Raw genomic sequence first — 13,183 nt, 5'->3', positions numbered from 1 at the left:
TGAAAATAATTGGTCTTTCTTTGGGCTATTTAAATTTTTGTGAGGTGATTTGCTGTGTAGGTGGTAGTTAACCAGTCTGTGTGCCAGACACTTTATATATAAAGCACTATATAATTTAACCCTAGTGTCCCTGAGCCAGGTTATCATACTCATTTTACAGGCAGGGACACTGGGGCTCGGAGAGGTTAGCTTGTCCAAGGTCATGGACCTAAGGAGTAGTAGAGTCAGGAGAGAAATTCAGCTACTTGTGACACCAAAGGAAATGTTCAAACATCCAGGATATAGGCTCATATAGGCCTTTAACTCCACTGATATTTGTCAGTGTTGTTATACCAGCACCAAGGAGACATTTTAAAGCAATTCTCTGTTTATGAAAGCCCTGACATGCAATTTTCATAAAAGATATTGACTACAAGTAATTTACTTAAAGGTACGCAGCCACAATACAAAAATGGTTTCTTTATAGACTTATTGTGAACCTTATAGCTGACCTGATAAGCTGCAAGAATATCTTAACTGTTAACTTATTTTTAGAGCATAAGCACAAGTCTGGAAAATACTTACTCTTCGCTAAGGAAATCAAAGGCTTTGGACTTATCCCCAGGGAGCTGAGATAAGGTGCTGCTTCTTTTCTTGACGGAAGGAGTAACATGAGAGGTGGGTGCATTGTACTTCAAATTAACAGGTGGTTCAGGTTTCTTAGCGGTATTACTTGAGGAGCTAAAAAGTCGGCTGAAACTAAAGAAAAAAGTGAGAGTGAGAGAGAGTGAGTGAGTGAGAGACAGTAAGAGCCTTATTATATGCACTGTGAGAAACAGTCCATAACTTTCCACAAGTTAGAATGCTTTTACAAGGCAATGAGTTAGAAACTGGCAGAAAGATTTTTGTAGTCATATACTACTTAGCAATTAACTCACTCACAGCCAAACTCACACATTCAGTAAAGAGAGAGAAACTATTGCTTAAAATGGCAGACCCTTGTTCTTCAATTAGCAATTCACATAATGAAAGGAAGAAAGTCTTAAGTACAGGGAACTTCCTGTAATAAAGAAATAAAGTAAGATGGTTCCTAGCTCCTACTCGGTGAGTAGTGGTTAAATAGCAAGGTTATGGCTGCAAGATTTGAACAGAAGCTTAGTTTGCCAATTCTAAAAATAGTAAGAAAGCACTGGAACACATATTGCCATTTTAACATCTTATACATATTTCTATTAAGCTCAAATCATAGATCTACCTTCACATCCACTGAAAAGAATGAACACTTCCAATAAATAGCAGATTCACCAAAAAATGGATGTTTTAAGCATAGTAAATGCACAGTACTTCTGGCAGGAACATAATTCAAGTCCAAAACACACAAATATACACACTTCTCAAACCTACAGACACTAAATTTCTAAGCTTTACTTTGTCAAGTTCCATACAATCACAGAACCAGCGAATCCACGTTAACTTATTCACTGAGGATCCAGGTAATTATCAACTCTATGAATAATTTCCAATAGTTTTTATTTAATTTAGCAGAAGATTCCACCAAATGCACAACCAACATGATGCAGCTTACGATAGCATATGTTTTGTCCTCAAGAATAGCCTTACCGAGCTGGCATGCTACATATTAAAAAGAAGAAGTACAGTTTAGCCATATACTCCAAATTTTAAAAAGAAAGAAGACATAAAATCACACTTAAAAAAATTCTGACTGTAATCTTCTTGTTTCAAAGTGCCCTCTGATATCTTTATGTGTTTTTAGATACTTACAACTGCCAAATGCTTGACCTTTTTTTTTCCTGCATGGCTGGATTTTCTCTTGATGCACTACATTTGAAAAGAAAAACAAAGAAAGAAAAAATGTTTTATCAGTTAGGTGTTCTAGCCTTCTATCTGAAGAACAGAGGACCCAAGAAGTTCATGAAATACACAAAGGAGAATCAGCAATTAAATTCAGTAAGTAGTTGCTTTGACCTATCAACTGTCAGTCAACCTGTAAAGGCTAATACAACTAAGATAAATAAAACACCATCCCTTCATCAAGAGTTCAGTCTGCTAACAGTGACAAGACTGTTATCTGTGCTAAACAGGCAGCTAACATGCCTGAATGTTAATATTTAAAATTTTTTATTGAAGAGATATCCTCCAATTCTCCCTTATGTCAAAATACTGTCTTATAAATACTAAATCCTTATCTTTACATAAAGGTCTCTATCATCTCATGCTCTAAGTTCTCATAAAATAATCTGTAACTTAACTGTTCTGATGTGTCATTTTTCACAGGACTAAAACTTTCCCATTACTGAAAAGATCACCAGAGATGGGGATAAACTGGTAGTCCAAGAAAATTTCAGAAATTTGGCACTCCATACCAATTTAGTAAGGTGGTAAGGATTCTGCTTTCACTATCAGAGTTCAGTTTTCACGGTTTTTTAAAGGACTGAATTTAAAACATCTTTTAATTCAATGAAAAAGTTAAAAGTGAGCTACCATTTCTTTTGTGGAACACCACATGGCTGTTAGAATTAAAAATAGCAATGATGGGGCGCCTGGGTGGCTCAGTTGGTTAAGTGTCCGACGTCGGCTCAGGTCATGATCTCACAGTTCGTGGGTTCGAGCCCCATGTCGGGCTCTGTGCTGACAGCTCAGAGCCTGGAGCCTGCTTCTGATTCTGTGTGTGTGTGTGTGTGTGTGTGTGTGTATGTGTGTGTGTGTGTGTGTGTGTGTGTCTCTCTCTGCCCCTCCCCATTTGCACTCTGTCTCTCCCTCTCTGTGTCAAAAATAAATAAACATTTAAAAAAATGAAAAAAAAAAAAAAAGGGGGCGCCTGGGTGGCGCAGTCGGTTAAGCATCCGACTTCAGCCAGGTCACGATCTCGCGGTCCGTGAGTTGGAGCCCCGCGTCAGGCTCTGGGCTGATGGCTCGGAGCCTGGAGCCTGTTTCCGCTTCTGTGTCTCCCTCTCTCTCTGCCCCTCCCCCGTTCATGCTCTGTCTCTCTCAGTCCCAAAAAAAAAAAAAAAAAAAAAAAAAAAAGTTGGAAAAAATGAAAAAAAAATAGCCATGAAAAGTAGAACCTGTCTATATACCTCAATTTTTAAAATATTTATCCATTATTTATTTAATATCCATTAAATGTGAGAGTTAAGAACAAGCTTCTTATTAGTACATCAGTTTCTTTGACCAATTAATGAAGATCAAATTCTGATCTCCTTCCTTGTTAGCAGCTATAAGCAATTACAATTTTAGCAAATTGTCAATGTGCTATACAAAGTACTTTCATTCTAGTACGACATTGGTAAAAGATGTATAAACTGTTAAATAATGTAATCACAAACAAGTAAAAGTTGGAGCTTAAAAAATATGCTTATAAACTTTAATATGATGTATTGGTGTATATGTACTGTTATTGGTAAATCTGACATGGGAATATAAACTCAAAAATATGGGCGGAGTGCCTGAGTGGCTCAGTTGGTTAAGTGTCCAACTTCGGCTCAGGTCACGATCTCACAGCTCGTGAGTTTGAGCCCCGCATCAGGTTCTGTGCTGACAGTTTGGAGCCTGACACCTGCTTTGGATTCTGTGTTCTCCTTCTCTCTGCCTCTCTGCTGCTTGCAGTCTGTCGGTTTCTCAAAAAATGAATAAATGTTAAAAAAAAAAAAAAAAATTTAAGTAAGGAACACTGTTACTAAGTATGACCATAAGATGGCAGCACTAGGTGTGATCGAAGATCCAACCAACAAAGATGTCAACAGAAGGTACCTTTTGCATGAATAGTCAGAAAGGAGGGAAAACCAAACAAGAGTATTTTACAGAAAGACACTGAGAAAAATGACTTAGTTTCCTGTTTGGCACAAGAAATGTTTATCTTTTCCTGACATTATTGCAAAAGTAGTGTCAATTTCTATATTCTTTTGAAAAATGACCATCATTCATAAGTAATAACAATTACCTTTTAGAGGTCATAGGAACATTTGCCAAGGGCCCTTTGTTCAAAAGGCACCCACTTTGATCACATTCTGTTCCTAATTCCTAGTGTTACTTTAGAAAGTATCTCCTAGTGGGGTGCCTGGGTGGCACAGTAGGTTAAGCATCTTGGTTTTGGCTCAGGTCATGATCTGACAGTGTGGGACCCTGCTTGGGATCCTCTCTCTCTCTCTCTCTCTCTCCCTCCCACGTTTGAGCACTTGTGGCTGCGCGATCTCTCTCTCTCTCTCTCAAAATAAGTAAACTTCTGTAAAAATCCAAGTTAAAAAAAAAAAAAAGGTATCTCCTAGTAAACAGAGTAAAAGGTTTGGATCCCCAAGGCAAGACTCTAGTTCTGAGTGAAGGAATGTTCAAACCTAGGAAACAATACTAGAAAAACACCAAGAGGCACTTCTCACCGAATCATCTCTGTCCATCGAACAGCTTCCTGAAGCTCCATCAATCTCTCTTTATACTGGTTTCTCTCCATTAGAACACGGGCCATTTCTACTCTAGTAAACCGCTTCCTCTGGGCTGTGGGAATATCACTCTGTAACGAAAAGAACACTGCAGATCACTCTGGGAGCCTATGTCTGTTTTGGTGTTATGTTAAACTTAAAGCTTTGAAACATTTCTTAATTTCTAATCTATTGGATCATTTAAAGAGAAATAATCTTCTAAAAATAAAATCAATAGAGAGATTTAAATAATTACCTATGATAAAGAAAGGTATACAATTTAATTTCTGAAAATAGAGATATTTGAATATACCGTAAGGAAAATACAAAGAACAGTGTAGATTTTGAACTACAACCAAAAAAGATTAACAAAATATATCTATATAGACTTAACAAGCTCGCCTGGAAATGTTCCTCTAATAACATTATTTTCAGTTGATATTCTACAACAAATGCTAATTATTCAGCAATTTTTACAATTTAGTTCTGAAAGGGGTTCGTTTACCTCAGACTACCCATCATATACATATCCAAGGCTAGCACAGACAGTAAGCTTACAGCTTAGTTAGATTACCGAGGTGCCCAATTCTAAGAGTCACTGAAGCACCAACAGAAATACAACAAGTGTATTAACTAGAATTCTTCTTAAAGACAGGAAAGGATGTGACTGTGGTTAAGACCCAAGAAGGCATGCTCAAGTCAACTTCCTTCTACTGTAATTCCTAAATGCTCTTCTGGGGAGGAAAGTTGGTTTAACTGCAGGGTTTCTGTTTTGCTGAGCAGAGTACACACATTGGGGATCAAAACGGAAAGGGTGGAAAAGTTAAGAAAGAGGCTGAGCTTAGCACTCAGGAGTCTCCTACTTTGTCCTCTCCTTTAAACAGAAGTCAAACAGCAGATGATGAAAGGACTTCGAATCTGCAACATGGTAACCACACTACAAGGTTATCTACCCTCGCAGAAGACTTGTACTAGACTGTTCACAACAACATTGTTTGTGGTGTTGTAAAAAGCTGAAAATCACCTAAATATACATTAATAGGAAAGCAGATACTTAAATTGTAATATATTCATACAATGGGATATATATAAAGCAGTGAACATGCAAAACTTACAGCATTATACGGTAACACAAGTGATCTCAAAAACATAATACTGAGCAAAAGAAGTAAATCTTAGGGCACCTGGGTGGCTCATTCGGTTAGCCATCTGACTCTTGGTTTCGGCTCAGGTCATGATTTCACGGTTTGTGAGCTCAAGCCCCATATCAGGCTCCACTCTGACAGCAAGGAACCTGCTTGGGATTCTCTACCGCGCCCCCCCACCCCCCGCCCACCCCACTCTTCCCCTGTGTTCGTGCACACTCTTTCTCTCTCAAAATAAATAACAAGTAAATCTTCAACTATGAAATAAAAAACAATGAAAATTGAACCATATTTTGTAGTGATACATATATGTATGATATGATAAAAAAAATTGTTTTTAAATATATTTTTATGTTAGTTCTACTACGCCCAACATGGGGCTTGAACTCATGACCCTGAGATCAAGAATCACACACTCTACTGACGGAGCCAGGAAGGTGCCCTGATAAAATTCTTTTTTCTTTTTCCAAAGGTAAGAAAATGATAAATATAGGACAGTGGTCTCCTCTGGAAGGGGGTTGCATAGGGTATCTTCACTGTTTGATAATGTTCTAGTTCTTAGGGTAGGTGGTGGGGTCCTTATGTTAATTTATTATGTTTTGTAACTTACATGCGTTATGTATATTTTTGGTATGTATCAAGTATTACATATTAGGGGCACCTGTGTAGTTCAGTTGGTTAAGTGTCCAACTCTTGGTTTTGGCTCAGGTCATGATCTCACGGGGTTGTGAGAAAAGCCCCGCATCGGGCTTTGCACTGGGCATGGGGCCTGCTTAAGATTCTCTCTCCCTTTCCCTCTGCCCCTCTCTGTCTCTCAGAAAAGAAAAAAAAAAAAGAAAAAAAAGTTTTTAAACAAAAAGTGAGACTAAAGGGGCATCAATTAAGCATCTTCTACAGGGCACCCACATACCTCAAGGCTGATGCTTGACCAGCAGACACCTGTTATAGGAATAATAATCTAGAAGCCAGAAGAATTACTAGTATGCTAATTATACTGGCAAGAAACTCATATTCAGTCTTTTGAATTTGCATATGTTGAAAACAATATAAGCTGATTGACTCCTATTAAAGTTCTAGAGCTCATCTTTTTGTTTAATACTATTAAACAACTTTTATTATTAAGCTTTCATATTTCAAATTCAAAATGTGAGACAAAACAAACAATAATAAATCCCAAAATGTTTCGACTGGTCCTTGAGCTTGAACATGCAAATGCAGGTCAAGGCACAGAGCCACAGGAAAAAATAAGCACACCACAGGTCGCCAGAAAGCTCAGCACCTGGATACCATGTGGGAACACGAGCTATCCTATTCAAGACCACAAACAGACCATCTCTTTTCTTTTCTTTTTAAGTTTACTTTTATTTATTTTGAGAGAGAGCATGCACACGCAGGTACAAGCCAGCAGGGGAGGGGCAGAGAGAGAGGGAGAGGGAAGATCCCAAGCAGGCTCCATGCTGTCAGCGCTAAGCCAGATGGGGGGCTCGATCTGACAAACCGTGAGATTATGACCTGAGCTGAACTGAGTCGGGCGCTTAACCAACTGAGCCACCCAGATGCCCCCCGACTTTCTTTTTATAATGCTATATCTAAAGATTAAGAAGATTTTCTTGAAATACCAAAATGTGGGAAGAAAAACAGTCCAAGATTGTAAACCTACATCATCATCGTCTTTTGCTTTTTGTCGTGCATCTTCAGCTTCTGCGCGAGCTCTAGGGGAAAAACGGAACATGTTATTTGAGTTGCATTCATCTTTTCAAGGACTAAAAGAGTAGGTCACAAATGTTAATCAACACTAAGTGATTATCTGTCTCTTTCCGGAGTATTTAGCTGCTTTCACTTAGGGCAACACTGATGTAGCACTGTTCTCAGGGAAAAAACCGGTGTCGAAGAAAGCGGGGTGAAGGAAAATAATGACTATTGCTAATTTCCTTACTAGCAAATTTTAGAATGGTTCTACTAACTTTTTTCACATCATGACAGACCCAGAATGTGATCGTGGTACCACGGGGTGAGAGGAGGGGCAGGCTCACGGCACAGCTGCCTTTTCCTAGGCAGCTGGTACCCGTCTCGGGGTGACGCCTGGGCCCCTCTGTGGTACACCGGCAAAGACAGGTGGGGTCAGAAGATTCCAGAGAAAACTTACTTCCTAAGCTCTTCCTCCAGCTCCTTATTCTTTTCCTCCAGCTTCAGTTTGGCCTGTTTCACAGCCTCCAGCTCCCCTTGTAGCACATCTTTCTCACAGGTCAGCTCATCCACCTTTGCTATCAAATCATTCTTCACTACATTCAGAGCATTTCTAAGAAACACATATTTCCAGCGTATCATTACAAATAAATACTCTTTCTGTCTTTCAGCTTATTCTCTTACAGACTCAAGTAATTATACAACCAAAGCTGAATAATTGAATACTTTAGAGATATTCCATGTGGTGCCATTTGTAAATAAAGATTAAAAAAAAAAAGAGCAACCATCTAAGTTTTTACTCTTCTCACTTATCGAAGAATACACGGATAAAGCAAGGCAGATCACCAACTAATGAAAATGACAGAATTAACTAAGATTAAATTTTTACAAAATGGCATCATCCATACGTGTACTGTTGTTAAGTTCTGAAAAAAAATATTACCTAATCAATAAAGTAAGGTTTATCCTTGAATTTACCTTTAATAATTGATGAGAAAAAAAAGTCTAAAGAAAAAAAAACTGGAAAAAATCTAACATATAGATCTTTTGGGTACAGGTAGGTATAGTGCCTCTAACTGCATTCTATTTTGGATATACCTGGGTGTTCCAAAGATGCTCTGACACAGCAAGTTAACAAAGGGCCACAGTCTGCTTTGCCACATAACTCAGAACCTGCCTGAGCCCAATATGTCTGAGGGCCTAAGACCCCCAAAATTATACCTGAAAACCTCCAATTATGGAGGAGAGCTCTGAAAAGGTGGCTTGGGTATACATCGAAACATGTATGCAGAAATAAAGACACCCCAGAGGAAAAAGGTAAGAAAACAGGCATTCCAGGGGAAGGAGCAAAAAAAGCATAGGACATATGCAGAAGGTTAAGAGAAAGGCATGCACACTTGTAGAATGGAAAGGAGATGAAAAATATTTCTGAAAAAACCAGAGCAAACAAAACATATCCATCAGTGAAAGTAAGTCCCATCACCCATTTCAGAAGGGGAACGAGATAGGATAGCGAGCCTGCAGTTGCATGCTGTGTTCATTTGAACAAGGGTCACTGACTCAGATGAGAAAATTCAGTATCTTGTGCTTCTTGTTAAAATTTTGGATATATACTTACTTGGTTTCCAACAGTTGTGTATTTTCTAATATAAGATTCTCAACTTCACGACCCATTCCTACCAAAACAATAAAATAAGAACTCTCAAAACACATTATCAAAAATTACATAAACTTGTATTATAGTAAACTATAGGCTCAAATTTTAATTTATAAATTTTACCTGTCCTTTAGTAACCTTATTTTGTCTATAATTTCATTTGATATATCTACTTGTGTAGGTTATAAAATTATAATTATCAATCACAAAACAAAGCTAAAGATTTTGTTAGCCAATTCTTTATAACTGTTAGTCTATATTTTGTTTCTCATAGATAGTATTTCAAAATGATTAAGACTTTTCTGCCAAATATTCTAAAAAGTAGCAGTACTTAGAGAAAAAAAAAAGAGTAAGCATTAATACAGATCAAAAATCATTTCCAAATCACTGCTGATATTGTAGGCTTTTGCCTAAAAATTAGGTCTTACTAAGAGAGAACTGGCAGAAACAAGGCCAAAGAAAGACGGAACCCCAATGCAGATGAAACCTTACCAAAGAAATTATGGTCTTAAAGCCCATGCATTCCATGTAAAGCAAAAACAAAGAACAAGAAATGTTTTATGTAAGAAACAGCATGAAAAAAGATTATTAATCTGTAAAGTTTTATGCATGATATGAAATACATCTGGAATCACAGTGTTATGATTTAATGCATAATGATGTGCAAAAGACAGAAATTAAGATGATTTCCTTCATTTATAAGGATGCTCTTTGATATGTTTTACCAATTCTTTTACACAATGAAAACGGATTAGAATGAAAACCCCACATCAATAATATAAAGTTTCCCTCAAAGTGCCACCTCTGCAATGATAATGTTCAGTTATTACTTTACAGAATCCTGTTTAATAATTTAACGAGGACTGTAAGGTCGGCAGAGCATTCAATGCAAGATCCAATGCAATGATCTTTAGGGAGAAGAAAGTTATTTAATTTGCTAATTATAAGAAACTGAAGAAATAAAACAACACACTAGGGAATGTATCTCAAAAAGTTACCAAATCAAAAAAGCAAAATAAAGCAAAACAAAAGACCCATCACTCACTTAACCCAGCTAATGCTGGAAAATACACATTCAGCGGAAGAAGTAATATTCACACAACCCAGCAAAACAGAAGGGAAATATCCTAAAGAAATATTTCTAAAGAAAACTACATAAGGAAAAGGAATTGTTTTTTCTTTAAATATTTTTTTAAAGGTAGTATTTCTAATGATTTAAAGATTATTTAAAACAAAACCAACTTAGGAATGCTAAAAATTCAATGCTTACATATACGGAACTCATATTTTGTCTATTACAATTATCTCAAATACTCTCAAAGATCAGGGTACTTCTACCATGAAGAATTAAATGTCAGAAACAGTAGCTTATTTAATCATCTATATATTCTTCAAAAAGTGAAAATAAAGACAAACTAAAAAAGTTTCCAGATTCCAATTCCAAAATGAATTTTGGCAAGATACTGCTGAAATATGTGCTTTAAACACTAATGTTAACTTCCAATAAAGCATTACAGTCAGAAGAAATAGGGTTTAGATTGGTTGAAAAAAGCTTATGTAATGACTGTGTTTGCTATAAACTCTCAAGCATGTAGGGAGATAAGCATAAAAGCTGAAAATATATGGAAGGCAAAAAAAAAAAAAAAAAATAGTTGAGCAGAAAAAAATGATGAGAAAGCATTACATGAGGATAGCAGCCAAGAACACCTAGCTTAAAAAGCAGTAATATTAAAGTATTTAAAAGCATACACACCAGAATATTCCCCTGGGTAAGCAGCCCAAGAGAAAAATGAATGAGAATCACAATTAGATTGTTTTCAGAAAGCAAGATCTATGCTCATTTGTTTCAAAATGAGAGAAAGGAGACAATAAAATTTAAAAGATGTAGAGAAACCAACCATTAGCTGAACACAATGTAAATATTATAAATAAGAAAAAATCTTGAAATATGTACCATATGGGAATCATATCTGATAATGTAGTTTCTAAAGTTTACACATTCTCAGGAAGAGTTCTCTCAAAATCTAGTGTATAAATTTAATATGTGGTCAATAGGATTGTGCAAAATTTTCACTTTGAAATGTACTGATAAAAACTAACTCCTAACTATAAGAAAAACATAACTTGAAGTGGCCCCACTTCTATTCAAGGCTTCAACCAAACATAAACGTAGATCTAACATATTTGCCAACTTTACCTATTAAAAAACAAGCAAACTGCCTGGCAGTTTTGTAAATCATAGAAGTCTCCCTTGGATGTTAGTACTAATCCTCAAGCTACGTCCATAGCTGGGCCTCCAAATGATCTGTTAATCCCTTGAGAAAGTATGCACAATTTTGTCTACCTATACATGCATTTTCCCAAAAGTACACTGCTTTCTTACAAATTCTCCCATAAAGGAGTTCTAATTCTAAAAGGTGAAAGAATCACAGATTTAGAGGTGAAATAAAACTAATAGAACTACGTAGCAATCCATTCACTAAACTGCTGTGTTGTGTGCTAAAGACTCACTAGTGAGCAAAGGACAGAGTTGTCTTGGCCACACAGAGCTTAGAGCCCCAGGGAAAGGAGTATGTATACAATTATAGTAAAGAACAAAGTGTGGCACATCGAAGAAAGTGAGGTCCATGAGAATACATTTCATGGACAATGGAGCTTTAACTAGGGGATCAAAGCAGAATTCCAACAAGAGGATATGCAAGGGGATATAGAAAGACATAGATACATAGATTTTTTTTTTTTTTTTTTTTAAAGAAAGGGCGTAAACAAGCTTTGGTGATTGGTTCTCAAGGAAGCAGGAGAGTTCCTGAATGGAGAACTGAGTGGACATTGAGTTCATTCATTCACTGAGACAGTACACGCTGGGGTAGGAATAGCCTTGAGGAACAGGACAATGAATGATGAACTGAGCTTTAGGCACATCAAGTGTAAAGCCCTATAAATCATCTTAGAGGTGTCTTGTGGGCTGCCTGGAAGTAGTAGTCTGGGGCTCTAGAAAAAGATCTTAGAAGGAGATAAAAACTGTGGAGCACTTTTCTATGAAAGCCAAGAAACAAGAGCAAATAAGATTTCACAAAGAAGCATGCCTGGGGCACTGATATCTGAAACGTGGGGAGAGAAGAGGATCCTGTAAAGAAGACTGAAAAAGAAAAGAGGCAGGAAAGAATGCAGGAAAGTCTGTTATCACAGAAATTCAGCAAAGATGGTGTTAAAGACAAATGCTACCTGAGAAGTCATATGAAAGAATGTAGATGGAACCAGAAGGAACCGCTGGATATAGCAAACAAGAAGGCTGTTTCAGGCAAGGAGAGTGCAGGGAAGAATGTCCACACAGACTGCAGGAGAAGAGGTGCGAGTGGGAAAAGGGAGATCCTGCCAATTTAAAGTACCTACACATGCAAAAAGTCCGCTTTGTTCACTGATGTATCACAAGCATCTGGGAGATACCTCGCTGATACTGCTGCATAAAGCAGAAATGCAAAGAAAGTGAGCGATTGGGTGGAAAGGTGCTGAAGGTATAGGGTCAGAAGAGGGCAGTACTTTGATTTTTAAATGGAAAAGATCTGAACATGCTTAAATGAGAATAGAAGAAGTAAAGACAGAAAAGTTAAAAATATAGAAGATAACAAGAGAAAGAAAATCCCAAGAGTAGGATGTATGATTTCCAAGTTCTAGAAAGTGGCCATAGAGAATACATGACTAAAGTGAATAGAAAAAGAACTGATGAAAATAAAGTCAAAGGATAAGGACAAACGGGGGTGAGGGGAGGTGCCTCTTTTAAATTAAAATCAGAAAAAAATACTCTAAATGCTGAGTATAGGCATAATGATTGCGAAAATTTATATCCTTGAACAAGAAGAGTTCTACAATAATATAGTAATTAAGAAAATGAATAATGAATCACAGAAATGGACTATGTACTTATTTATCAACCCAAGTCAATTAAAGAACTTTGGGAAACAATTTTGTTAGTTTCACTATCTTCCATTTAGTATTACACTTCAATTGCTATCACAGAACTGTACAGAAGAGAAGCCAGGGAACACATGTATGACTTGGAAATTTCATTTACCATCTTTGACCACAAGGTATTCGTGTAAGCATGAGTCACTACACTTAAGGTAATAGAGTAAAATCTTCTAATCTGGAACATTCTAGAGAAAAATATATCGGTATCTGAAAAAGGGAAAAGACACTAGTTTACAGTCTATTTCTTATTTTCGAAGTAGAAAGGAAACCAGAGTTATCAGGATTTTGCTGTTAACCTATTCATTACGCTTAAT

At 36.9% G+C, this 13,183-nt stretch overlaps 1 protein-coding gene across 4 annotated transcripts in view; it reads right to left on the bottom strand.

Annotated features, from left to right (window-relative positions):
• Positions 1–13,183, bottom strand: part of SPAG9 (sperm associated antigen 9) — a 132,666-nt gene that overhangs the window by 27,076 nt on the left and 92,407 nt on the right. For all 4 annotated transcript variants that reach the window (XM_078437317.2, XM_078437318.2, XM_078437319.2 and 1 more), the window contains 6 exons: positions 8,862–8,919; positions 7,704–7,856; positions 7,218–7,269; positions 4,374–4,504; positions 1,762–1,818; positions 565–738 (listed from right to left, as the gene is read on the bottom strand). In XM_078437317.2, the coding sequence (XP_078293443.1) occupies positions 565–738; positions 1,762–1,818; positions 4,374–4,504; positions 7,218–7,269; positions 7,704–7,856; positions 8,862–8,919 (625 nt within the window). The remainder of the gene's footprint in view (positions 1–564; positions 739–1,761; positions 1,819–4,373; positions 4,505–7,217; positions 7,270–7,703; positions 7,857–8,861; positions 8,920–13,183) is intronic.

The sequence above is a fragment of the Panthera onca genome, chromosome E1, assembly GCF_046562875.1.
Source record: "Panthera onca isolate mPanOnc1 chromosome E1, mPanOnc1 haplotype 2, whole genome shotgun sequence".
Taxonomy (NCBI): Eukaryota; Metazoa; Chordata; class Mammalia; order Carnivora; family Felidae; genus Panthera; species Panthera onca.
Note: the sequence above shows the minus strand (reverse complement) of the source record. Positions and strands in the feature narration are given on the sequence as shown.